The sequence below is a fragment of the Sylvia atricapilla genome, chromosome 1, assembly GCF_009819655.1.
Source record: "Sylvia atricapilla isolate bSylAtr1 chromosome 1, bSylAtr1.pri, whole genome shotgun sequence".
Taxonomy (NCBI): Eukaryota; Metazoa; Chordata; class Aves; order Passeriformes; family Sylviidae; genus Sylvia; species Sylvia atricapilla.
Window position 1 is genome coordinate 119,612,259 of NC_089140.1, and position 26,691 is coordinate 119,638,949.

The 26,691-nt window shown below is 38.6% G+C and overlaps 1 protein-coding gene across 1 annotated transcript in view; it reads right to left on the minus strand.

Moving 5' to 3' along the window:
* The window catches only part of SLCO5A1 (solute carrier organic anion transporter family member 5A1), a 68,817-nt gene that overhangs the window by 35,911 nt on the left and 6,215 nt on the right, over positions 1-26,691 (minus strand). Inside the window, exon 2 of the mRNA XM_066332187.1 lies at positions 353-485. Within this exon, the coding sequence (XP_066188284.1) occupies positions 353-485 (133 nt within the window). The remainder of the gene's footprint in view (positions 1-352; positions 486-26,691) is intronic.

The window sequence follows — 26,691 nt, forward strand, 5'->3', positions numbered from 1 at the left end:
CACTGTCAGCCAGTGCCCACCTTGGTCAGGGATAGTCCTGAACAGCCAAATGTAGGGAGTTTTCCATGCACTGTTCCTATGCACTCCTGTGGCAAACTTTTCCTCTCTGTCAGAGGCTAGCGTATAGTAATCAACAGAAACATCATCTTTAGTGTGTTTCAAATAAACAGAAACATCAGTTTGTTTCAGTGTGTTTGAAAATCAACAGTGTGTTCGAAATCAACAGAAACATCATCTTCCTCAGCCTCCTTCTACAACCTTAAACAAGTCCTCAAGGGATAAAATCTTCCAACCAGTCTTAGTTACCTAGCAGCAACTGAGAGAATGGTTTTGAAAAATTCTTGATCCTTACCAGTTTCCAATGAATCGGGGATCACTCTGGTCAATATACACACTTGTCCTAGGATCAACATAGAAACCAATAAGAAGTCCTCCTAGTAAGTATCCAGCTGCAGGTCCAAGTGCTCCCATTACGTACATGATGGCTGAGGAAATAAAAGGTCAGTCATACATCAATAAAATTAATGCTTCATTATTTATTTACACATGAAATCACACAGCAAATGATACTTCTTTAAACAAGAAGCTCTGCACCCTAAAACTTCAAGGCAACCAAGGCAGCAACTTCTGCCTACGTCACGTATTAGTAAGAAGATTACTGCTTTCTGTACATTTTTCAGTCCAATTATGCAAGTATACACTATTTTGGTATTCTGGATGGAAAGTATACTTGACTTGCATAAAATTTTTCCTATTTGGTAACATTTCCTTTAAATCAAATCAAAATCATTTAACATATAAATTTAAAAAAAAAGTCTAACTAATGGTAAGGAAAAGGAAAAGCAGAAAAGCAAAGAATAAAAATTGTAATCAAAGAGCAAAATACAACATTCTAATTTAGTTACCATTTGTCTAATACTGTGTACAAAAGAATGGTCCATTTTACAAAATCAAATATTCATATTTCAGAGACTGACAGAACATGGGTTCATGAAAGGAAAGCTCTAACTAACTTATCTTTCTATGGGAAGGTCACCCACTCAGTGGATGAAGAAAATGTGATGGATGTGTTTTTTTCTGTATTTTAGTAATGCTTTTGATACTGTCCCTCACAGATCCTCCAGGACAATTTGTCCAGCTGTGGGAGGAGTGGCTGCAGGCTCTGCGGGTGAAGAACTGGCTGAAGGGCAGAGCTCAAAGGGGGCAACTGGTCACCAGTGGTGTTCCCCAGGGGTCAGTTCTAGGGCCAGTTCTGTTCAAGACATTTACCAACGACCTGCAGGCAGGAGTTGAATCCATCATTAGAACATTTGCTGATGATCCCAAGCCAGGAGGTGCTGCTGACTCTTTGGAGGGACAAGAGGCTTTGCAGAGGGATCCACACAGACTGGAGCACTGGACAGTGATTAACGGCAAGAAGTTTAACAAGTCAAAACACCAGATTCTGCAGCTGGGAGAATCAGGCACAAGCATAAACTTGGGAGAAGAGTGGCTGGAGATCCTCCCTGCAGAAAGGATCTGGGGGTGCTGGTTGGCAGCACGCACAGCAAGAATCAGCAGCATGTCCTGGAATCAAACAGGACAAACCCCACCCTGGGGTGCATCAGCAATAATACAGAATCACCATCTGCTCAAGGAAGGTGATTATCCCACTGTGCTCAGCACTGGTGCAGCCTCACCTGGAGCACTGTGTGCACTTCTGGGCACCACAATTTAAGGATGTGAAGGTCCTTGAATGTTTTCAGATAAGGACAACAAAGCTGGTGAAAGGGCTGGAAGGAATGGCCTATGAGGAGCAGCTGAGGGTTTGAGGCTTCTCTAGTTTAGAAAAAGGAGGCTGAGAGGCAACCTCATTGCTCTACAGTTTCCTGAGGAGGGATCCTTACTCACTGTATCTTTTCTCTCTGGTATCCCGTGACAGGACACATGGCAATGGTGCAAAGCTTCACCAGGGAGATTTACACTGGACTTTAGGAAATATTTCTTTATGGAGAGGGAGGTCAAACACCCCAGAAGGTTTCCTAGGGAGGAACACTGCCAGAAACACTGCCAGACTTACCAGTGTGCTTAAGAGGCATTTGGACAATTCCCTTAGTAACAGGTTTTAGTTTCTGATCAGTCCCAAAGCAGTCAGGCAGCTGGGAGAGATGATCTTTGTAGGTCCCTTCCAACTGAAATGCTCTGTTCTATTCCACTCCATTCCATCCCATCCCACTCTATTCCAATCCTCTACAATATCTCTTCCATTCCTTAATATATCCTGCAGTACCCATTTCTTTTAAGATGTTTCTGCCCTGCTTCCCATATGGTCAGACTGTAAGTATAAAAGGCAAGGGGGTGGAAGGGTTGGTCTCTGCTGTCCACTCACAAATCTTGTACCACTGAAACCCAGGCTCCAGCACAGCAACTCAGCTGCTGCAGGTCCTCTAGCAGCACATGAAAGAACTGATTATCTACTTCTCTCTCTAGATCCAGATGGTTACTCGACTAGTCCCTGTCCACAACAGGAATATGCAGACTGCATCATTTTTGGTCCCATCCTCAATCAGACATGCTGAATCCTTGACTGCAGCAGCTGAAGAAGCACAGCTGAGTTGTTACAGCTTGAGTTTCCATGTTACCTGTTACAGTAAATTATATCTCACAGACAAAATAAGCCAAAAGAAATCACTAAATCTGCCTGATTAACCCCAAATAACTTGTACATTTCCATCTTACGCTTTGAAATAAGAGAATGAAGAAAAAGAGCATTCTCACAAGTAAAAAGAGAGCCTTATTGCAGAAAAAAAAAAAATCACAAAAGCTACCACAAAAGGTAAAACTGCCTATACTAAAAAATGCTGCCAGACCACAAATTGGTTACAGAGTTTTATCACTTTTAAGTAATTTTTTTTTGTAAACAAATTTTTGGGTTTTATGAAACTGATTTTGAAGAAATAGATTTTGCTGAAGTCCTTTTCACAAAATGGTTTTTAGAACTGTGTTCACTATTTAAATTTATTCCAGCCATGTTCCCTACTGAATTGATTGCAAACAATTCTCTGTATGCCTAAAATGCTCCATGAGACATTGAAACTCTGCTCCTTAGCAGAAAGTAGTTAGTTAAATCCCACAGCAACTGCTATTTGCAAAATTCACATCATGAGGAGGAAAAAACCAACGAACAAAAAACTATCTTCACATTCCCACAACCAATAATAAATTTTGTTCTACAAATGTTTGCTTGGAAAATTGATTCAGGCAACTACAGCAAACTCAGATCTTTAAAATCTTTAGAGAGGAAACACAAAGGGAGTAAAAGACTGACCTAATCCATTCACTTAAGTATTCAGAAAAATATTTAAGGCTGTGTTAATTCAGCTTTAGTTCCACCACTGAGAGCAGCCAAATGCAGCAACTGCTTAAGGTTCAAATCACTACTCAAACAGGGTATTTGTACACCTGGAAACTTCAGAGTGTTTTCTTTATAAGCAGAGACATTGCACAATAAAGATAAAAGTAACACTGTACACTGTTCTCCTTTAGAAGAAGAAATCCTGTTGACAGCTTCAGTAGTATTTTAAAATTACTATATGCTGTTCAGGCTTAAAGATGTTATTTGTTTTTAATATAACTTACAGGCAAAATGTAATTTTCTGAGTCCTTCAGAAAACACAGAGCCTCTATGTTCCTGGTCAATGGCAGAAGGAAGCATCACCAGGTAAGTTCTTAAAACTGCCATTTTAAGACACATTGCAGCATCTTTTTCAGCATCTAATGATGGTCACTATCAGAAACCGGACACCAAGTGCAAGAAAATTATTTAGACTTATAGATGGGACTAAACAGAGCATGACAAGCATAACATTTCAGTATATCAAAATTAGGTACTTGAAAGAATTTGCCCCAAACTCTCAAACCTTGCTGTGGAAGTGAAGGGCAAACCAGCTCCATTTGCCACCCTGGCTACTCAAGGGTCCTGGACTCTTAAAATTCTGGTCACAGCCCTCACAGCTATATTCAGGAATAAAGACTTTTTGATTTCAAAGTAGGCCACCAGGATTACTGGATGATATAGAAAGCGAACTAAACTGGTAACAGATTCAATAAGGGTGTCATCAAAATTGTACCTGCTTTACAAATAAAAAATTTAATGGAGAACGCTTTCAGATTTTTTTCCACTCAGATCACTAGAAGGTCTCCAGCTTTTGGATGAAAAAGGTTCAAAAACATGTAGATGATGTATAACCACTTTCCTTTCAGCCTTCTGCCAGAGATTTCAGCTAACTCTTTTTGGTCCTCCCAATTCAGGCCATGATCTGGGGTCTTGATATAGCCAGTTGCACAGATGTGACAGCCAAGACCTTTCAATGGAAGTAACAAACATTTTTATCAGGGGACACGCTGGAGCACTGTGACGCTGAGGCAGGGCACACAGTATCCAGATGATTTTCGAAATTACACCTAAGGAAATACAGAATTTGTCTTATAACTTCACAGCCATAAGCTTGGCTGGTACTTAGATTTGCACACTACCTTACTATTTCTAGGCTGTAAAAAGCTATGCTGTAAAACAGCAGTAATATGTCCTTTCCCATGATAAAACAGAGATGATGTACATTTCATGAGTTAAAAGCTCTACTTCAAACCATGAATCATCTTCAACAGATAAAAGGAGGAAACTATTGTTAGTATAGACATATGGCCTACAACACCAATCTGAATCTCTCCTGATTGGGTTGCACTGAAATGCAGGATTGCACCCCTTTGAGCTCCTGCATTAGCCACGCACGTTCAGTGCTGACAAGCTATATTACAATTCTGTGGGAACAATGGTCTCTCTAGGAAAGCACATCTGCAGGTCACTCACATCTACCCAACTTCACAGAACCACACAATATTCTGAGCTGGAAGCCACCCACCTTCCTGAGTGATTGGCCCACACAGGGATCAAAACCATGACCTTGGCATTAACAGTACCGTGCTCTAACCAACTGAGCTGATCTCAGGGTGACTTAGAGCCATCTGAGAACTCATGACATTCAACACAACCAGCTCAGACTAGACCCAGCAAAAGCTTTTCCCCAGGAGTCTGTTGTAGTGTGCTGCTGCTGCTGCTGCTGTCACGTAGGATTCAAAGGAAAGCACAGGTTGGTTTACTAAAATTACACGGCCTTTAGACAAGACAATTTCAAAGAAAAAGACCCTGTGGATTTTTTAAAGTCTCCCTCTTCTCCAAAGATCTTAGTGTTGTGGTTAATTGTTTCTGTTACCAAGCATATCTCTTACTCTGGGTGTACTTTCTCTCCAGTGATGAGGGATAGCCTTTCCCAGCCCTCCCAAACCTGGTCTTTCAGATCATAGCTCTACCTCTGACACAGACCACAGATGAGTAAAAACATCCTGGTTCAGAGAGAGTTAGTTAAGTGCCCATTTTCACCCAATATATCTAGCCATGGCAATTTTAACTCCTTGAGGCTTTGTACTGGAGGAGCTTCACTGCCTCAGTGAGCGTGTCCTCAGCAAGGCATATCTCAGGCTCTCCACCATACTAGCAAGGTGGTCTAGTTTGAAAACTGCAGCTGGCTGTGGTTAGCCAGGCTTAGCCATAAACTGCCATCACAGCTAAGATGCTGGAAGGGAGAGAAAAGGGAAGTCAGAGAATTAGCAACCTAGTTACATGAGGAATTTACTGATCCATGTGAAATGAGATTAAACAATGTCATTCTTTACCACAAAGAAGTTACCCTGGGACATGTTGCAATGAATGCTGCCATTCTGACAACGTTTGACAAAATTATTATATTGTCTATTGCTTTATTCATAGGAGGTCCTTGTTCAACAGGGGAAAACTTTACATACAGCCTATTGAAGTATTTTTGACTACAATAAGATGAGCTTAATTTTCTACAGGTCTGAAAATCTCTGTGTAAACATCAAGTGCATGAAAAAACTTCATTGCCAAAGATTTTTTTTTTTTAAATCTACCTACACTACCAAATTCAATGAGACAGAGATTATACAAATGTTGTGAATGCCTTTTTCCTCTTCTAATCACACCAAAAGACATCTTCAGTAGGCTCTGCATATGGGAATATATATCATATGTCCCCATGACAACTTTGAATGCATATGTGAACCCTTTGACTGTGCCTCTTTATATTAGCCATGCTAGTACAAATTAAAGTCAAAAGCCACATACTGTGCCTAAAGGAACACCAGCTACACATTAATGAGCTGCAACAGGTTGGCTTCTGGGTTCTAAAAACCACACTTTGGTTAAAAAAGTAAAAACAAAAGAGCATACATTGCTCACTCACTTTCATCCCCTCTGTGTGCACACACATGTCACCACACAGAGTTATCACTGGAGGAGGAGGAACACTTCTGAAAGACTCCATTGTCCAAATCTTGGCAGCACATCACCATAGTACAACTGTTCATTTCATACATGTGTAAGACAAGCAGAATTTGACCTTTATTCTATTTTCAATACAAGTTTAGAATTTGCAAAATTCTGCAGAAGCTAAAGGATGCATTCCAAAGGTATATCAAATATATGTATACAAGTATGTATATGCATGTTTGCTACTGTCAGAAGAGTACAGCAATTTTAATAGATTTTTACAGGATACTTTTTAGTGGCATAGAATTATAATCCTTTTATATCTGTAGATTTCAAATTTTTACTCCAAAATCTTAACTGCCATTAGCATGAGGACACTGACTGGAAAGCAGAGATACAAAAGACAAAATTAATCCCCTATAGTCTTGAAGTAGAGTAGTAAGTCCAGAAATGTAATTCACTTAATTGAAGCAATAACTCAGTGTCCCATCTGCTGAACAACACTCTCCTGAAAGACCAGCACAAAGAAGAATAAAAACAACAACAAAAAGAAAACATTCATATGAATTTTCAAGACAAGCCCGGTGGTTACAGATTACTTATTTAAAATCTAAGGACTGAGCATTAACAGAAATGCAAGATGAACTTCATATAATCTTGAATATTTACATGTCAAGAAATTTAAAGGGCTACAGGTTTAAAAAATAGTTGCAGGGTTAGAACCTAGGACTTTGCAAGCAAAAGAAGCATCACAATGCTATGGTACCACAGCATCCTCCCCAGTGCTACATTTCCTTGGAAAGCTGTACTACGCTGTCACTGGAGAATGAGCAGCCCTGTTATTTCTCTAGGATATAGAGCAGGTTTTGATTTCTCCACAGGGCAAAGCTGATAGGCAGAGGTTTCAAAGAGGAACAGGTCCCAGCTTTCCCCTGTTCCTCCTATGCCACAGCACTGTGACGGGATAGCAAGGATCGAGCATAAAGGAGCTTTCAAAGAAACATTGCTCCCTTTCATAAAGGCATGTTTACCTCATTCTGTCGAATTTCACCCACACATAAGCTACCCCAAGAAACATAAGGTTTAACCACTTTTGAGCCTGAGGACACAAAACTGAGCTGTGAGCAGAAGCCAGGCAGACTTCTCAAAAGGTTTTAAGTCAGGAAGCTGGTTCATTTCCTTCTTTTCATCACAAACGCACAGTCAAACATATCTATACATGCTTTAGGATTTTTTCTTTAATGTGGTTATTTGCTCAGGAAAAAACAATGCTTTGAGCATTACTGCGGTTCAGATAATAATGTTCAGTTCACATCTTTAAATCACTTCCTTTCAGAACATGTTAGTGTTACCATGACTTTAATAGTCTCTCAGATCCAGTGTTCCACTCAAAATAATAAACAGAGCAACAAAACTACTTCAGTAGCCTCTCTTGATCTTTGTATAGAATATATTTGTCACTATTTTAACTAGCAGATTCCACAGACCTGAAAGACAAATTTACAGAGAAACATAACTAAAGCATAGTTTTACATGGCTACCATGGAAAAGAAAATAAATGGTCCAGCTTATCACCCCATTAAAAATGCTGGAAGTTAAATTAAATGTTTCAATTTTATTTAAGTGACTTGCCGACATCAGATGAAAAGAGACAGATTTTTACTTTTCTCTTACACCTTTATAGCTAAGATATCATTTCTATTAAAATAGTTATCATTCCCTGATTTAAACAGCTAAGCTGCTTTATGCTTTGGATTCAAAATTTGTGGTCATGTTCTAAAACTTTATGATCATTTTCACTGGATTCAATTCTACAATATCCATAAAAAAAAAAAAACAGGAAAGCAAGACCAAAGAAAGCAAGCTAAAACAGGCTGTCTGTCCCAAACTGTACTTCTTGCATACATTGTCACTGCAATGCTGCTCCAAGTCATTACCGTGTGCTGTAGAGCCACGGTGCCTACAAAGCAATTTAACTTACACCAAAAGTTCACAGACTCAGTACTTGTCTTTTGGTTATACCACCAGGAATGTGCTTCAAATCCAAAATCCAAAACCACCGAAAATACAAAAGAAGAAAAGTTTATACTTGTACCATGGTACTTCAGCTTTACAGATACTTGGCTAGAGAAATGAGTGCCCCAAGGAAAACTACACCAGTGCTTAAAATGAGAGTCTTTATTTCTTTATTCCTAAAACCTGAGAACTGTGGAAGTAGAAATCCATGGGGCAGCTGGAGACTGTCCTGTTCTTTAGAGACAAATGTTTTGCTTGGGACACACAAATATTACTTGGGCGTTTTCATCAAAATCTGTCTTTTCTCTCAGTATATTCACCTATAAATAAACATTTGCTGATAACATTATCAAGAACTTGCAGTTAGCAAGTAAATACGAAAACGACATGTCTGTTGAAAAACGTTAGTGAGAATGGCAGCAATTTCTGAGTGCAATTTCCTACAAGTGAGATTAACTGAATTTAGACACCATGCACAAAGAAATTCTTAGATTGGATAATTAAGCAAATCAGGTTTTATCAACTTGTTAAGTTCTTAAACCAATTCTTACAGAAGAATCTTCTGGTGATGATGGTATTCCAAAAACACATACAACTAACTTTAAGCATATGTCGTCCTCACTGATGTGAACTGTTTGCATGACCAAAGATAAATACATCTATACTTGCATGATTAGAACCTAAACTGCAAACAAAGACGTTCTGATAGTCCTTCCATGAAGTCAAAGGCATTGGTAACCTAAACAGATGTTTGGAATTTATTTTAAATAGAAGCATCAACAACTGCTTAAATATGTGAGTGATCTTTCTTAAAACTCCCAAATTTTTTTCCATACATAGCAAATTTCGATATGGAAAAGTACTGTTACTGAAATTTAGGTCTCAGACACTACTCAGCACACACTACTTGTGCTAAACAGAGTCAGAATGTCCGAAGAGATGCGACAGAAGGCACAGTTCTGCTCTTGGCTGTTAACTTTCTGGAAATCAGCTCTCAAAAATTCTCCACATCTTCAAGTTTTTTAAGTTTATTTTAAGTTGGTATGTTGTGTTATAAACACAAGGTAACATATCCCAAGAAGTTCACAAGGCATGAATTACCAAACTGTGAGTTTTCAGAAGAGCACATTTTTTAAAAATGTTCTCTTTTGTGAATAGTAAGGCAAATAGACAGAGATATTGACCATTTATGTTGACATTTACAGAGTGACTCTTCAGACCCTTCTGAATTCTTGGTCTGCCAGCATCCCAAAGTTCTGATTACTCCAAAGAATAAAACAATGAAATGTCATAGAAGTAGTGTTCATTTCCATACAGAAAATTATTTACTGAATAGAACTATTCTTAATTAAATCATAAGCAAGCTACTACAAATTACTTTCAAAACCTTTAACTAATAACTGGTTAGGTAATTTCACTGTATTATTTCCCATTCACTCAAACACTGGAAGCTAAATCCACAGTACTCAATTTAACATTCACATTAAGAGTATTCTTGAAGACAGTGTGATTTCTCCCTTGAAGTAGGCAGGATCTGGCACTTTTGCACTAATACTCAGTGGTGTTCCTACTAAAAGGACACTGAAGATGTTGGCTGGCTAAGATACTAAAACAGCCTCTTGACTCATTGCCATTTTTTCCATAAGGTCACATCAAATGGGAGTATTTCATCTCCACCTTTTAATTGCTTGACTTTGGGGTTTTTTTAATAGTTCGGCAGCTAAGGCTACACATACACATTTTATTTACACTACAGATTATATCCAGGCACGTGCTTACAGACTCTGTTGATCTCAGCTTCTCAAAACTGATTTTCATGTCTTTAGCATTACTTCTAACTACACTAGAGTGAGCAGGGTTGTTCACTTGCATGTCATCCCCTTTTCTTCAGGCTATTGTAACTGAAAATTATCAAACTGTGAAAGCTGAGATTTGGCCTTCAAGCAGACCTCAACAGGTAGATTCCAAATAAGAAAATGGGGGGGAAAAAAGAGATCAAATTTAAAATCACAGCAGAAAAAGTCCATAGCTACAAGACTCAGCAGAACCCAGCCTAGAAGAGTATTCCAGAGTTTTTCTATTAGGATTTATTTTTATTTGTTTTACAGTATATGCAGGTAGTCTAAGAGCACAAGCCAACAGAAATGTATTACTCTGGTCCTCTCATCTCTGAGCTGGGAGAATGTATCAACCCCAGAGGAAAAGCAGGGAAGAGCCCAGTGAAATTTATCAGGCACGGAACCAGATATTAAGAGTATGCCATCATGAACCATCAGAAGAACCAGGAGTAAGTACCTATTCCATAGCAAAATCTATACACACTAAATACCCAGTGTCTATGGATGTGGGCTTTTATTGTGCACAAACCATCTAATGGCACACAAATATCTGTTTTTGAGAGGCAGGTTTGACATGCATTCTTTTATACTTCATCATTATTCAAAGCCAGGTTCTTCATGCCTAGGAAAGAAAATGTGAGGAAGTAGAGGAAATAGACCAAATATCTACTGAAAGGGAAGGTTAGGTGCTGACAGTAAGCACACATATATATATATATTCATTTTTCCTTTGTCCTACCAGCAAGACAAGTGAACAAAGAAGAAAAGGTGGAAATTACTTCAATCATATTCCTCAGAATTAATTTCCTTTCAAAAATTGGTTTCTGCCTAGGAGGTATAGGTTAATGATTGAAAATGCTGGTGATCATTTTCCCTTCGCTACCTCTCACTAACAGACTGCGAAAAAGGGCAAGGCACACAGCATTTCTTTTTATTTTCTTTGTAAATTGCACTTACATTTTCATCTTTCAACCGAAACAACAGTAATTACACTTCATTACTCATATCTGACTGAAAATCTGCCTGTAAGCAAAAGCTCATTATTCCAGTAATTTGCAGATGACCCTGTGAGTTTTAACATCTATTGTATTGCTAAAAAATTATTTTTCTACATTCAGAAAGGCTGGAAGCTGCAAAAGCTTCAATAAAAAAATACATTAACCATTTGGCAAAGTTAAATGCAGAGCTGTATAGTCATGTTTGAGACAATATTGAAAATATAATTACACGTCGAAGAGTCTGAAAAACATTTATAGAGCAGACCATTTATTTTAGCTAAAAGACAACACTACTATTTTTTTAAAACTTCCAAAGCTTCAAAATACGGTCTTTATCTTCATAGGAACAACATTGTTTGGGCACTTTCATGAAGCTGGAATTATGGTGAAATGTTTGATTATGGAAAGAAAACTTGACCTTTGGGTTCTGAGCAAGGTTGCCTCCCTCTGTTTTCCACAGAGGGATTGTAAGATAGACATAAGAGCTCATTCAACTCCATGTTCTTCTTGGGGACAAAAGAGTTTCTTGCTGTAGCACCAAATTGAATCACTTCCTCCCAGCTATGGAAAAATGTCATCAAGCAGTGCCCCAGCAAATCCTTCCTTCCCTGTGGTTAAGGAGCTAATGGGTGCCACACCATGGAGAAACAAATTGTTCTCCAACACTCCTCACACCCTACCACTCCTCACACAGTCCCTTGAAATAGGATACAGAAGCACCGAGCTACTGCTGCAGATCCCTGAAAAGATCCTCCTAAATCTGAAAAAGGCATGTGAATTGTTAAAAGCAAGAAATCAAGGAAAATGAAGAAAATTCAAATTTCATTCAAGAAATCAGAAAATAAAATTGAGATTGCAGACAGTCACAAAAAAGAGAGGTGAATACAGTTTTTTAAGAAACCGAAAGACAGGAAATAAATTTATATTTTTCTTTTGTACAGAAAGTCATAATTTGTTAGTAACAAACTGATTCTATAAATAAATATGATTCTGAAAATATATTTCCTTAGACTATTTTAGTCAAGTTCAGAAAGAAACAAATGTATGCCTCATAAGGAAAGGTAGATATTGACATGCAATGCCAATAATAAAATAAAAATTGCAAAAAAATTTTAGTTTGACATTATAAGTAATGTGTTTCACATGCTTTGCTTTGGTTTGATTTTGTCTATGTATCAAGCAAAAAAAATATTTTTAAAATACTAATCTGTAGTCCTACATAAAGATCAAAATAATTCAATACAAGTTAAATATTTCAATATGATCAAAACCAAAAAATTTTCTCTACACAAAAAAACCCCTAAATCACTATCCCCCTATAATCAAGATTTAATTACATCATAATTTGTCAGAGCAAGGCCATCACAACAGTTTTATCAGTGTTATTACATGGCATCATTTAAACACCACGTGTACCTTTAAAAAAAACACTCTAACAAAAAGTTCTCCTATTACGAATGTTAATATTATAGCTAAATTTGTCTTTCCTTTTAAGATATAAATTGTCACTGTGATTTACAGCTCCACTTGCAGCTGATTCCCAGTTCCAATAAGATATGTTAATAAAATACAGAAGTATTACTAACTTGTAGTGTTGGCATTTCCAAGAGAAAACTATTTATATTACAGGGATCTTTCCAAGAATATTTCAAAACACCATATATGGCTGACTTACAAAATCTGAAAAACTTCTAATCAGCTAAAGCTACTTTCACTAATTGGGTAATTTAATTATTCAGCTGACATGATTTAGAGAAAATCGCCAATATCCTTTCATTTAGTCTGCAATTAAAAAAAAGATTGTTCACTCTGGCTTTTTCTTTCTTCTGTGAGTAGAATTAGACATGACAACTTTGTTTCTCTACTACTTAGATTAATAGATTAAGCATACTTTTATTCTTCAATAGTAAAAGATGCTTTCACACACATAAAAAATGCAGTGGCTAGAGGCTACATAGTTACGACTTTCCGCCAACTTCAGACACACTTTCATGGCAGTAACTTTTTTAACAAAATAGTTAACCCTATTACATTCTTAGGGACATGGCAGATTCTCTCTGAGTGCTTTGTTTTAAGCTATATGGTTGTATACAAATAGAGCTCTGGATAGGGATAACATTGTAATGAAATCTGATTGAACACAGATGTCAGAGTAAATGAACATAACAGTCCTTTGTGGCCCAATAAAGCATGAAATTATCCCACCAATTCTCTTTCCGTCTCTAATACAGTAGATTTTGCAGACCTCATCCTTTGCAAAGAAGGATGCCATAAGACAAGAAACCTCTTCACCTTTCCTTCCTGGCTATGCTGCCTCCAGACATTTCCAAAGGCCTTACCCTGCTAAGGGAAGGGCCAGAGCTGCCCCGAGCACTTTGCCATTTCACAGATGTATCGGCTGAGCATTTACCAGAGACAGTCCCGGCATGGCTGGTGGCCTTGGAAGTGGCTGCAGCAGCCAAGGAACCCTGAGGCAGTCCTGAGCCACCCTTGGGCATCCCTCTCTGCCACAGTGACTCTGAGAGCACCAAAGAGCAAGCACACCCCAGAAAATCTGACCTGGAGCTCGTACTGAACACATAGACACTGCTCAGGCAGGCTCAGGAAATAGCATATAAAGTACCAACAAAAATTAAATTCATTTCCTGACTTAGATTTTGCTCACTCAAGCAACTCACTGACCTCTTCTTTCTAGTATCTTTGTCCACTTGCACACATTCTCATAGGGAACATGTTTTCAGTTATTTACACTAGGAAGATTCAATTGGAAGATTATACTTACGTACACAATCTGCAAACTATCACAGCTTTCAATCAATTTACCACCAAAAAGCAATTTGTTGAAACACTAATCTTATGTTTGCAAAGAAAATTCAATTTGAGCCCTAAATCCCACTGAAATTCACTGAAAGTCAGGTTCCTTGACTTCCTTAGTCTCCTTGGGAAATTTTAACCTCAGTTATTAAATTATTCTGACAGAGAGAGAGAAAGAGATTGACAGGGAGGTCCTCAAGGAATGATATCGGAGTTGCTTGGAATAACCATGATTGCAAGTGTTACCAGTGGTCTCTGCTGCTGTCAGAGCTTTTCCAAGTCTAATGAAAATTGATCTGGCATCTTTCCACTCTATATGGGAGTTATCCACAACATGTGACAGAAGAGGCATGTCTTCACACACTGTTGGATCCTTAACTACATGTTCAGATTCATACTGATGAATTTGCCAACATAACAAGTGGAAGCCCACGGCTCATAGACAATAAAAATGTCCATCACTAAAAACTGAAACACCTAGTACTCCTCCAAAGAGCAAATATAAAGCATGTACTACATTTCTATACTGCATGTCGTACCCAACTGCAATTGTTATCCACTGTAGTGATCATTTTAAGAAACTATATTGTAATGAGATTAATTTATGACAATATAGACTGAGTTTCAACAGAGCACTTGCAAATATTTATTAAACATACATTTGAAGTGCAGTGCAAGCCTTTGTTTGTCTCTTGTAAAATGACTGGTTGTCATCCTAGGAGAGACACATAATGTTAAAATTAAAAGAATCAAATGCAACACTAGCAAGAAGGCTCTTAAATTTGCAATCACTGTTCAAATCATACTTGCTTCTAACAAATTCTGCAAATAAAAATACAGTCTACAATAAAAAATTGCCTCAAGAACAAAAATCTATCACATTCCTTTAAACTAAAACTGCTGTAAAAATTACTTATATATGCTAACAGAACAGCTTAGATCCATATGTTTATATCATTACACAGATAATTGTATCTGACACCTGCCTATCCCTAATTCAATTTGCAAGTCTCTAATAAAATTTTAAAAACCATGAAACCACGCCAAGATTACAAGTCTACTTCTGCCATCAGTGTTGACACTATAGTCACACCACAAATGGCCCAGACAAAACAAAACAAGTTTTAAAAGGGTCTTTGCAGACCTTTTGAGAAACACAGACCTTCATTTCCTGTAAACTTTTATGCAGGTGAAGCTCTTCAGCTGCTTTTATGAAGTGTATCATGTCAACACCCATACACGGAACACAGGACTCAAAACACTGAAAACATGGCACAGTAAATTCAGCTTTGTGATCTCTCACAGCAATTTCCCTTTCCACCAAGCAGCTCACGCGCTCCACGCCTAAGGTCACACTGCATGTTACACTGGAGCAACATGTCCTTGCCTAGAGGCCAATTCTAACCCCAAAACTGTGTACACCTTTCTCAAACACATCATGGTTGCTCCATTTGGGCTCCCAAACACCACAGCTACTTTGCTCATCACTTTGTAAGTGCTTTGTGGAGACTTTCTGAGCCAGAGACATGCTTACAGAACCAAGGCTCTTGCTGGTTCAAGCATTTAAATCACCATCTGCTAACTCATAAAATAAACCACTCAGTCAAATGTTTCTTTCAGAACAGACAAATGAGAGTAACACAGCATTATGCTTTTCAAACACTAAAACTGTTGGGAAAAGATTAGCAACGGAAAGATCAAAACAGTGCAGTGACAGCAGCAGCAGAGACGCAGCAGCAGAATCAGACACTTGTTCATAGCTAACCCAGTTGAATAACCAAACTAAAATGTTACTTCTCAGTTTCATACCTGTGAAACTGTGTAGGTAACTACAACAGCATGCATCTCCTTTTCCAGTGCAGGAACAATTCAGAGGTACCACTCCAGGCTTTTTTATTCAGGATATTTAGCACAATGCTGATGGACACTGCCTTTCCTAGCCATTTTTTGTGAATACATCCATTCATTTCTGTTGTACCTTTACAAATGTCCCAAGAGAAAATATTTCATTTGACACTTACACAGTAATTTTGTTTGTTTCCATAAAATCACACAAAATATGTAATGTTTCAGTTATAGAACTGACTCAGAAGATGCACTGAAAATTATCTGCATAGTTTTAGAAGAAAAGAAGAAGTAAAAAGGTTAGATCACACCATGGTCTCCTTTATATTGATGTGATACAGGGAAAAAATCCACAGAAATCAATGAAATGCCTTCAAATTGTCACAGGAAGAAGCAAAATTAGAAAACAGCCGCCTTCTCCTTATTACCCATTTTCAGGAATATCCTGAAGACTTTTACATGGACAATAGGAGCACTGATTAGTGGAGCTATTTAGCACCTAGCTTTTCAGTAAGCTCACCTGAGTCATACGTTTTATGTGCTATGTTTACTGTTGTTATTTTATTCCACTCAAAAAAAAAAAAAAAAAAAAAAAATAAAAAAAAAAGAAAAAAAGAAAAGGTGACTCACTTCTGTAGAGATTTTCTTCTAGGAACCAACATTTGCAACAATTCTAAAATATTTTAGTTATTACTATTGACTGGTTTGTTTATTTCCTTTCCAAAGTCCTTCATTGGTATGGCACCAGTGCACAGCTTCCCACAGATCCTCCTATGCCACAAGCCAAGGATGTCATCACTCAAATAATACAACTTCAGCTATCTGTGGCCAGGGAAAAGGTAAGGAAGGCCAAACAATCGAGTCTTAATCTTAAAGAATGAAGCTATTCTCCCTCCTGCATTTATAATAAATGAAATAAAACCAAGCTAAAAGCACATGCACAAGTAGCCCTGTGACAGTAGAGATATTGATCTCTGCAGAGACTCACTAGCTTCATTTATGAGGATAAAGAAAAGCCAGGCTTGAAAACAAGCCCTTCTCCACTGGTGGGGTTCAACACCGCTCCCTTTAGCACTGGTGTGTATCCTCTCCTGTGGATTCACACAGCTTTTTCGGATGGCATTTCTGCAGGATCCTCTACTTCGATTTATTGCCATTTCTAAAAAACCGAATGCGTTGCTCTGTCTTCCTATTCTATTCATTTTAAAATGAAAATTCTTTGCCCTTTTATTGGAAGAATAATGTATGTGGAATCACAACACATACCTTATCAGATTGTAACATCCATCTCCCCACATGCTACTCAGTGAAAGAACGGCATTTAATCTCATAGGTTATTCTACACTATTTTATTTTTTTAGATCAGATTCATCATTGCAGTATCCAAAAGCAGATTACAAACACTTTGGCATGAATATAATTTCTCCTGGTTTTAAGAAAATGAAATGTTTGAGGTAAGAGAGAACAAGGCGAGTTTGGCAGGATCCTGCAGAGATGTCTGCTTGTCTGTCCAAAATGCAGGGAAACTCCTACTGCAAAGGAAAGAAAAGGAAACATGTCTATTAGCCCTATTATATTTTCTTCATTTATCACTTTATCATTCATTTTCAATACTTAATATTGTGTAAGACCAAATGGCTTTTATATTTGGCTTCTATTCTACACCAGCACCACATTTATGAATAATGCATTACAATTCATTACAACATTACCCTGAAAATTTGTATTTACAAGTGTGTAAAAAGCTTATCAATGGATAATGTAACTGTTAGCTATGGTGTGGCAGTTTCAAACAGTTGCAATAATAGAGGAGAAAAAACGTCTAGAGGAAATATTCCACTGAAAAATGTGCAATGAGGAAGCTCAGCTAAGGTTGAACTCAATGATCTTAAAGGTATTCCTTTTCCAATCTAAATGATTCCATTATTCTATGTACCATGTAAGCTATTACCTCAGCAGTAACAATGTTCAGCTGGAGAGCCTCAGAAGACAAAGGAAAGAAAAAGCTATGCACTTAAAAATCAAAATGGGATTGAAAAAGCTATGCACTTCCCATCAAAATGGGAAAATTCAAGCATTTCTGTTCAGCTTTCTTCTTGTAACATAAATAATTATCAAAGGCTGTGACCCTCATCCAGTACTTTTCATTTATTCCTTGGAGATAGTGTAAATTAATTACCTTGTTATGCAAGACTTGGGTGATAGGGTAATGTACAATAAGAATACTTTAATCACACAAATACTGCACTAACAGGCAATTAGTGTGATAAAACACTATATTAACTGCAATGTGATTTCCAAGTTTGCTCCCAAAACAACATAAAATGCTGCTTATACAGATAGCCATTAATAGAAGAGATGACACATGTATATTTAAACACAGACGATATCTAACCAAAACTAAAGTCTGTAGATTACAACTCAAACTGGATTATATTGGTGCTCCTGCACAAAGAATAAATCATCACAGAGATCATCCTTTTATTAACACACACTGCTGAAACCCATAAGGGAAACATTTATAAATATAAAAACACGTAAGCCTGAAGTCAACAGAGCTGGTTGCTCTCACAAGGAGCAAATGGAAAAAGTAATCCTCAGGTATGTCTTGAATGATGTACTAGAAGAAAACAGAAGCAAGAGTTACATAGAGAGATGACCTTCAACCAAAATGGATTTTACTTGTATTTTCCACTCAAGAATGAATGGAAGTTGAAATGAATAAAAATTGAGAATTAAATAGCAAAATGCATCTCAAAATGTCAATCTATGCAAATAAGTATACACTGATGGCTAAACACTTTTCCATCAAAAGTAGTTTTGCCATTAAACTCAGATTAATAAAAATTATACCTGCCCAAAATTGTTTTTGTAATGAAAAAAAAAATAGTTCATTTCTCCCCTAATTAGTTTGGTGACTTGAAAAATGTTTAATAAAGTACATGCCTTTCCATTATTTCAGATTACTTAAACAAATGTAGTACAAAATTCCCAAGAGACCTTGTTATCTGTTTACAAATGAAAAAGCTTTACAGATCAGACCATGCTCCCACTCAGTATCAAATGAGGTGCAACTCATTACCTTCAGGGGGAATGTGCCACAGTTAGTTGTAATTTATTAACTTTTCTGGAAAGCTTTACTAAATCTAATATTCACTAGATGCCAGGTTTGAGAGCCACAGGAGCAAGGCCAGGACTCTGGACCTCGTAAGCACAAAAGCATTAGTATTAATTAAACACCTCCAGACCTCCCTTTCTGCTCTGACTGTGCTCGCTGTCAGCTAATTGTGTCTCTCCTCCAGCACAGCTTATTGTGTCTGCCCTGCTGCAGAGCAGCCAACTTCATGTTTTCTAAATGGCATGAACAGCCTGCAGACAGTAACTCTGATTGCTTCAGATCTTTTCAGGGTTCCTTGTAAGACAATTGAAATGTTTTATTCAGACAAAATGATCTTCAAATTTTTTTCTTCATTTGAATTTTTCACATTAGGAAATGAGTTGAATTATAAAACTCAAAATCTCTGTGGCCTTTTTAAAGCAAGAGCATCAATTAGAAAGATGAATAGGAAAGTGATGATAGCAGCTGACATCACTATTGTAAAACAACATTTGCAGGACTTTGAAGAAGAACTTACTTAATATAAAGATTAAGTACTAAAGAATCTAGGAGATATGAGTAATAATTATGTTTATAAAAAAAATCTGGGAACTGATGACACTGACTTGTGCTCTATTATTACTTACTTGACAATCCCACGTTAAGAGGATTACTGTCTATTTTGGCACGACGTATAACAAGAGTATACAGCCCATCACCAAGGGGCTGTATCACACCCACACATATTCTTCAAGTTAAATCTCCCACATCAGAAAATCACCAGCTGTCAGCTCCTGAGCTCCACACCATTTTGTTACTCAAGAAAATAAGGGGGGGAAAAGCAAAAAAGTCAAGAAATCTCTTTAAGGGGAATGCAACACAGAGTAAATTAAGGGCAGATTTCTTGTATCTTTCTTTGGCCCCCCACACATAAATGTAACCAACCTTGCTCCTCACACTCTCTATCCTGATTCAACAGAAAAGCAGCAGACAGCAGACCTAAAGAGCATCCAGCAACTTTCTGACACAGTCATAAGGGTTACATTACCCCTTCTTTTCTAATGCTATGCTACTAATTCTTCTAATATTTCCAAAAACACCATGAAAACTGGGACAAATCCAGCACCAGAAAAGTTTCTTAACCCCGCAGTTGTATTTTGGAGGAATCCTAATGCTCAGACCACCAAATAATTGATCTGAGAGTCCTATTAAACTAGAGATGGGAAATGTACTACATTCCTAATATACTGCACCATTTTTTCCTGTCAGGCACAATCCAAACAAAAAGCAGCTGGCCCACAGTGTAGGATGCCTACCTGCTAATATAAACCTTATGACTAGCAAACTCTTCTACCACCACAACCATTCATCAGTCCTCTCACTGTCTCTACTAGTTACATCTACTCTCCCTAGAGGAAAATGGTCAGCCTTGGTCTGGCAGTCAGTGAAACACTAACCAGTATGCCAACTTGGGCAAACCATGAGGTGTTACTTCTCACATATCCTGAAAATGCGACATGTGATAGAACCCCTCCTCAATCTCCGTAACATTCAAGGTAATTATAAGCACACAATATAAATCTGAGAATAAAACCATGGGAGTTTTCTTGAAAGTGTGGCACTGCATCAGACCTATGGTAGGCTCTTCTTTCTGCAGGACTTAAATTTGGAGTCTGGGGATGTAGAGGAAGACGAAGAGGGAAACAAGCATAAAAGGAAGTTAATTCTAGATCTATCTGATGATATGCAGCTCTCTTTCACCTTATCCAAATACTTAAAATTTATTATTAGTTACAGAAAGGAGTAATAGCTGCTCTAATGACAGTGTAGGAACTCTTAAAACTATGTTAGTTCATACACTCCTCCGTTTTTCTCTGGTAAATTGAATCTCTTATCCTTAGTGAAGATGAGAAGGCATATATGTACCCAAGGCTTCTGACTCACTGGACTTAAAAGCTCTTTTCAAGTTCTTTTCCATTAGCTGGCCTGGCCAATATTAGTCCATAAGTTTTACCACATTTCTCATAGAAGGCTGATCTTCTTTTAATTATCACAAATGCATGGGGGCAGTAGCCTTAACCACTCTTTTCATTTTGCTTTGCAAGGCCACATGCATCCCTATTTGTTGTCTGTGTCCTACTTACTTCTGAGTGTCTAAAGCTAGTACAACTAACCATAAAGTCAAAAAGAACGATAAGAGACTCCATCTAAGCAAAAATTAATTGCTAACAAACATCATGTAAGACAAGAAGCAAAAGGTAATGAAGAAAGGTCCTTTTTTTATACTTCTCCATAGGTTCAGTCACAGAGGTACTCCTAAATGCAGAGGGCAATCTGCAAAGTGCTCATCTCCCCCCTGTAAGAGGTTCTGGAGAAGCCATAGGAGTAAACACATGGATACTATTGCCTACTTTGCTTCTGCAGTCAAAGAAATTCACACCAGCCAGCTCTATCCTTGACATTATAATCACAATCTCATTAAAGAGTTCAGTCACTGAGGTCAATAGTATAGAACTTCCATGTATCAAAATAGTGCAGTAGCCACTTAGGAACTATAACTGAGAGTACAACTCTTCCTTCAAGCATCAATTCAGTCCTCAGCTATGCTTTTGAAAAATTATTTACAGTATGGCATTTTATTACAAAGATGATGTGCTGAGTTCAGTCTTTTCACTCCCATTGTGTAACAGGACTAATATTCCTCCAGTAACACAATGCAGCTGTGGTAACAAACTAACGGTTATTTGTTTCAGATAACCCCCAAATCCCACTTCTTTCCCTAGGTCATGCTAATTAGCAGAAGAAACCGTTTTTTAAATTCTTATGTTAGGCAAATTATATAGCTTATCAGATAAATGCCTACATTGATGTGCGTCAGCGCTACTATACTGGAGACTCAGAAAGCTCATGTGCTATTTTCTCCTGTGACTATAAAAATTCCCTAGGGATACCTTCACTATTTCTGTCACTAGACAGCTGTGTTAAATCAAGTTGATTAACAATACCCATCATATTTACAACAATTACAGACTCTCTTATTATGTAACAATTTTTAAACTTTTTTTTAAATGGGAGGATTATTACTGAAGCTATTTGCACTCTAGAAGGTTATGCTCGTTATTAAATCTGTTTTTCCCTCACTGGCATGAATTAATAAGCAGAAAAGAAACATAAATTTTGATTTTAAAAAATCACAAAATGAAAAACTATTTTTCTACTACTTTTTAAACTCCAGTTACTGAAATGGCAGGCACTAATGAATGGCATGGAGAGGCACTATGGGCAAAAGTGGAAAATACTGCTCTGTGAGGAAGTAAAGCATGGCAGAAGCAAAGTTCTCTCCTTTGCCAGAACTCTCCAGCCTTGTTAGGGACTTTCCTGCACTCCACAGACACTTACAGCAGCATCTTCAGCCCTTCCCATGGGCTCCAGGTACTGTCCCTGGCAGGTGCCTCCTGATCAGAGTCCACTCTAGCTTTATCCCTCACTGCCTTGGAACACACAAAAGGGGCACTGACAGCCCCATGCTGCTGACACTTAACCTCCTCCTTCGCTTTTCTTGGGGCTTTTTCAGCAGAAAGTTCCCACCTAACCAGCATCCACAGGTTATTCTGCTCATGAATTTCACATGGGTCTGACCTCTGAGCCTATGAGCTGATTTGTTTGGAACTTTTGATCAAAAATGTCGTGTTTTCAATTGTTATACAAAGCAAAATCTACTGAGTTAACAGCTCAGCTGAATACAGCAATTTCTCTTCAAGTACAGGGAGAGCTTAATGCACAGCAATGTCAGATAACATCTTCCAGAGTATTTCCTTTAGATATCTGTAGATACTAATGAGACTTGCTTGACAGATTCTGTTTAAGTATCACAGGTTAGCAGCCACCACAGCAGAGCTCACTATTTCCCTCTCTACTTTGGATTATCTACAAAAATGTGTTACTTGAAATGACTTCTGGGGAGGTCAGGGTACTCAGATTTTAATCTAATCAGAGAATGTAAAAAGGAGAAGCAGGCACCAAGGTGTGATTGAAAGCACTTCATTTCAGAGGCACACCAGCAACTTTCAGTGCCTGTATGACACCTGAAGTTAATAGCTGTGAACAAATCCAGGACAAACACTGGAGTAAACTACAACTCAAGTATAAAATAGCAAATCACAAGGTATCGGAAGATATACCAGCTAATATATGCATTATCTGAAATACTCTGACTGAAGAGTTTAATTTATACAGAAAGAGAAGGATACAATCAATCACAGGAGAACCCTACCAGGATTAAATTTCTGTCACTTTGAAGAAGTTGACTGGAAACAGGTAAATATGGAAAGGCACTGCTTATTTATAAAAGCTTGCTGAATTCAAGAAACTGAAGAGCTGGTAGCTGATTTCAGACCAACTGGATTTTAAGAAAATCACTGCTGAGACACTCCTGAGGATTTCATTCTAATCCAGTTAACATCAAAGACAAAAGGTACAGAGGGCAACCACCAGATTGACGTCCTACTGTGCATGGTGCAATATAAGTAAAGTGTTCATGTCAATATAAGCAAGGAAAGAAGTGGAAGCACTAAAAAAATATCCTGGCAAGCTAATGAAAAGGAAGCAAGTTGCTGAAAAGAAACCTGTACTGAAAATGGGGAAGAGAATCAAAGATGAACAGCACAGGAGCATACAATTAGTGGGCATGCAATACTGCTTTGCAAACACTTCACGTGACACAATTCATCTACCTGCTTGTTCAAATTACAAGGAAAAATATACGAGTCTATTTCTGACTGTATCTCCTTCAAACTCACCACAAAATGTAATTCATACCAGAGCATGATGTTTTTCACTGGTGTAATTTGTCTTTGCTGCCAAGTAAGCTGTTTACCTACATGGGAGTTAGTATTTTCTGATTAGATTATCAGGTCTAATGGCAGCATAAAATAACACTGGAATTTCTGCATCTGCACTTCCTGATTTCTCAGGTAAGAACAAATTCCTTGTGGCAGAAAAGAAGAGCAGCTGAAAGCTCCAGGTTCATTAGCTCTCTCCTTAATGCTGGCAGTGTCTAGATTTCTGGCCTTGTGACAGCACAACAGATGCCCAAACTGTTCAGCAGCAGAGCAGGACAGAGCCCATACATCTCCACGCTGCTGAGCACTGATATATTTGTTCCCATCACAGGAAATGTCCTATTTTTTTCTGGGCACTTGGAAGGAGTTTGAGTATAGATTTGGCTGACTCAGGTGAAATCAGCCTGCATGCACACTGCAGAGCTGACTTGCTATCCTAAGTTTGCTAGCTCCATCCCATGTGCCCGGATTGTCCAACCGAGTTCAGGTGAAAGGACCACGGTGCTTGAATAAAAGCATGGACACCAGGAATCAGAAAGCCAACAGTCTGCTCCCTCTTCCAACTGTGTCGTTTCAGAGCTTTCAGATTACAGCCCTAGTAAGTCTCAGCATTCCTGGTAGCTGCTGAGGGGGTTGCAGAGACACCCTTGGACTTGGGAGCTGAAATTCCAACAGCTCTGGTGACCATTCACAGAAAGACAGGTGACCAGCATGCCCTGCCCTCAGAGTCCATGTGGCACTGCCCCATCCATCAGCAACCAAGTCAGAGCTAATGCTTACTTTGACCTTTCAGTCAAGAGGGGCAAAAACTGCCAGAGGGAAGCAGCTGCAATATGTGCCATTTTTGCATGATGGATTCTCAACTGTTTTCAAAATAAATAAGAAAGGCATGTAAAAACAACAAAAAAGGAAAACTGAGTTCATTCTCCACAAGAAATGAGGGTTTTTAAAGTGCTATCAGGGTAAAAAAGACATCACAGGATTAAAACAAGAGCATGAAAGTTTAATATGACTGAGTTAGTTTTCTGTTCTTTTAAAAACCATGGATAAATTCCATTCATCTACTTTAAAAATCTTAATTTTTAGATGCTGGCCTTCAGGATGAAACAGAAGGCAGAGGCTCATTTTTATAAAATGGCCTGTATTTCCTGCACAACCAAGACAGAAACCCATGTGTCTTTGAACGACAGTACAGAGAAATCCAGTCTCCTCTCTTTTGACTGCACAAGCACTTTCACAGCAATTAAGTCCTCCCAGGTGAGGCAGCCTGAATGAAAGTTAAGGGAAAATGGATGAAACACAAAGCATCTCTAATCCACCTGCAACATGAGTAGTTACAGTGACCCTTTAGAAAACACTTGGGGTATCCAGCAGACAGCTAAAGTTTCCAGCCCCCAGGTAATCAGACACTAGATCCCAAGCCTTCAGTTCCTGGCAAAAGCCACAAACAAGCTGTTACTTAAAGGCCACTTTCATGTCTAGGTTTCCAAGCTGCTGCCGGACCACAGCAGGTGGAGACACTTGTCTGCACAAACCAGCCCTGCAGCAGAGCTTGACAGAGAAGGGAACTGCTCTCCAAGAAAACACTATTCCCAAGCTCAAGCAGGTGAAAAGGGCACTGCCAAGCTCAGAAACAAAATGCTAACCATTCTGACAAATGCTAAGCAGGGAAACAACTGGGCCTCGGAATTCAGTGAGTTTCAGACCCCTGGATCCAACCCAGTTTTTGTCCTTTAATACAAAGAGAAACAAACAATCAGGGAAGCATGTGCCTAAGTCTCTTCTTAGTCCTAAGAAGACTAAGTGCATTTTGCCAGTTACTGGAAAGGATGCTTTGTCAATTACAGCTGCTTGTGAACAATGCCATAGCTCATGGCAAGGACACAACTGAAGAGATACAGAATGCATCCCTAAGGGACACGACACTGGCAGAGCATGTGAAGATATATCACTCACGACATTAAATCCTGCAGGCAGAAAACTTCAGAGCAAAGGCTGCCCCCCACTCTTCACTGAACTCACTGTATGTACACATTGCTTAAACGGACAAAAAAAATCAGCCTCACTAAATTCTTAAGAAAATGATATCTAGGATTACAGTATGAAAAAGAAGTATCAACCCACCTATGGAGTAAGAAACTAAAGTGAAGAAGAAGAGTAAAATCTATCTTTCTATTTCCTCCGTTATAGGAAAGGACAATAAAACTGTACAGCGCTACTGTAAGTAATTATTAGGAACTGTGCAGGAATTGTGCCAGCTGCCTCATCAGCATTTTAACAAAAAAAAAGGGATGCTACAGAGTGCCAGAGAAGCACAATACTGCACCCTCTGAGTGTAAAATCATCTGTGGGAGAAAGCAGTATAATTCATAAGCACAAATAGAGCTGCAGTCACTTCACCTGCATCCCAGGATGCTCCCTACCCCCAGCTGAGAGCACAGGGAGCTCAGCCTTGCACTACTGCCGGCCAGCTGAATCCGCAAACAAAACAAGTGTGTGTGTTTCACACACACATTTCATGGAATCACAGGATTAGCTGAGTTGGAAGGGACCCACAAGGGTCCGCAAGTTCAGCTCCAAGCCCTGCACAGCACCATCCCCAAGAGTCACACCATGTACCTGAGAGCATTGTCCAACCATTTCTTGAACTCAGTCAGGCTGGGGCTGTGACCACTTCCCTGAGGAGCCTGTTCCAGTGCCCAAACACCCTCCAGGTGAAGAACCTTTTTTTTTTTTAATATTCAACCTAAACCTCCCCTGACAATATCGAGCCATTCCCTTGGGTCCTGTCACTGGTCACCACAGAGAAGAGATCAGTGCCTACCCCTTCTGTTCCCCTCACAAGAAAGTCGTAGACTGCAATGATGTCTCCCCTCAGCCTCCTCTTCCCCAGGCTTAACAGACACAGTGACCTCAG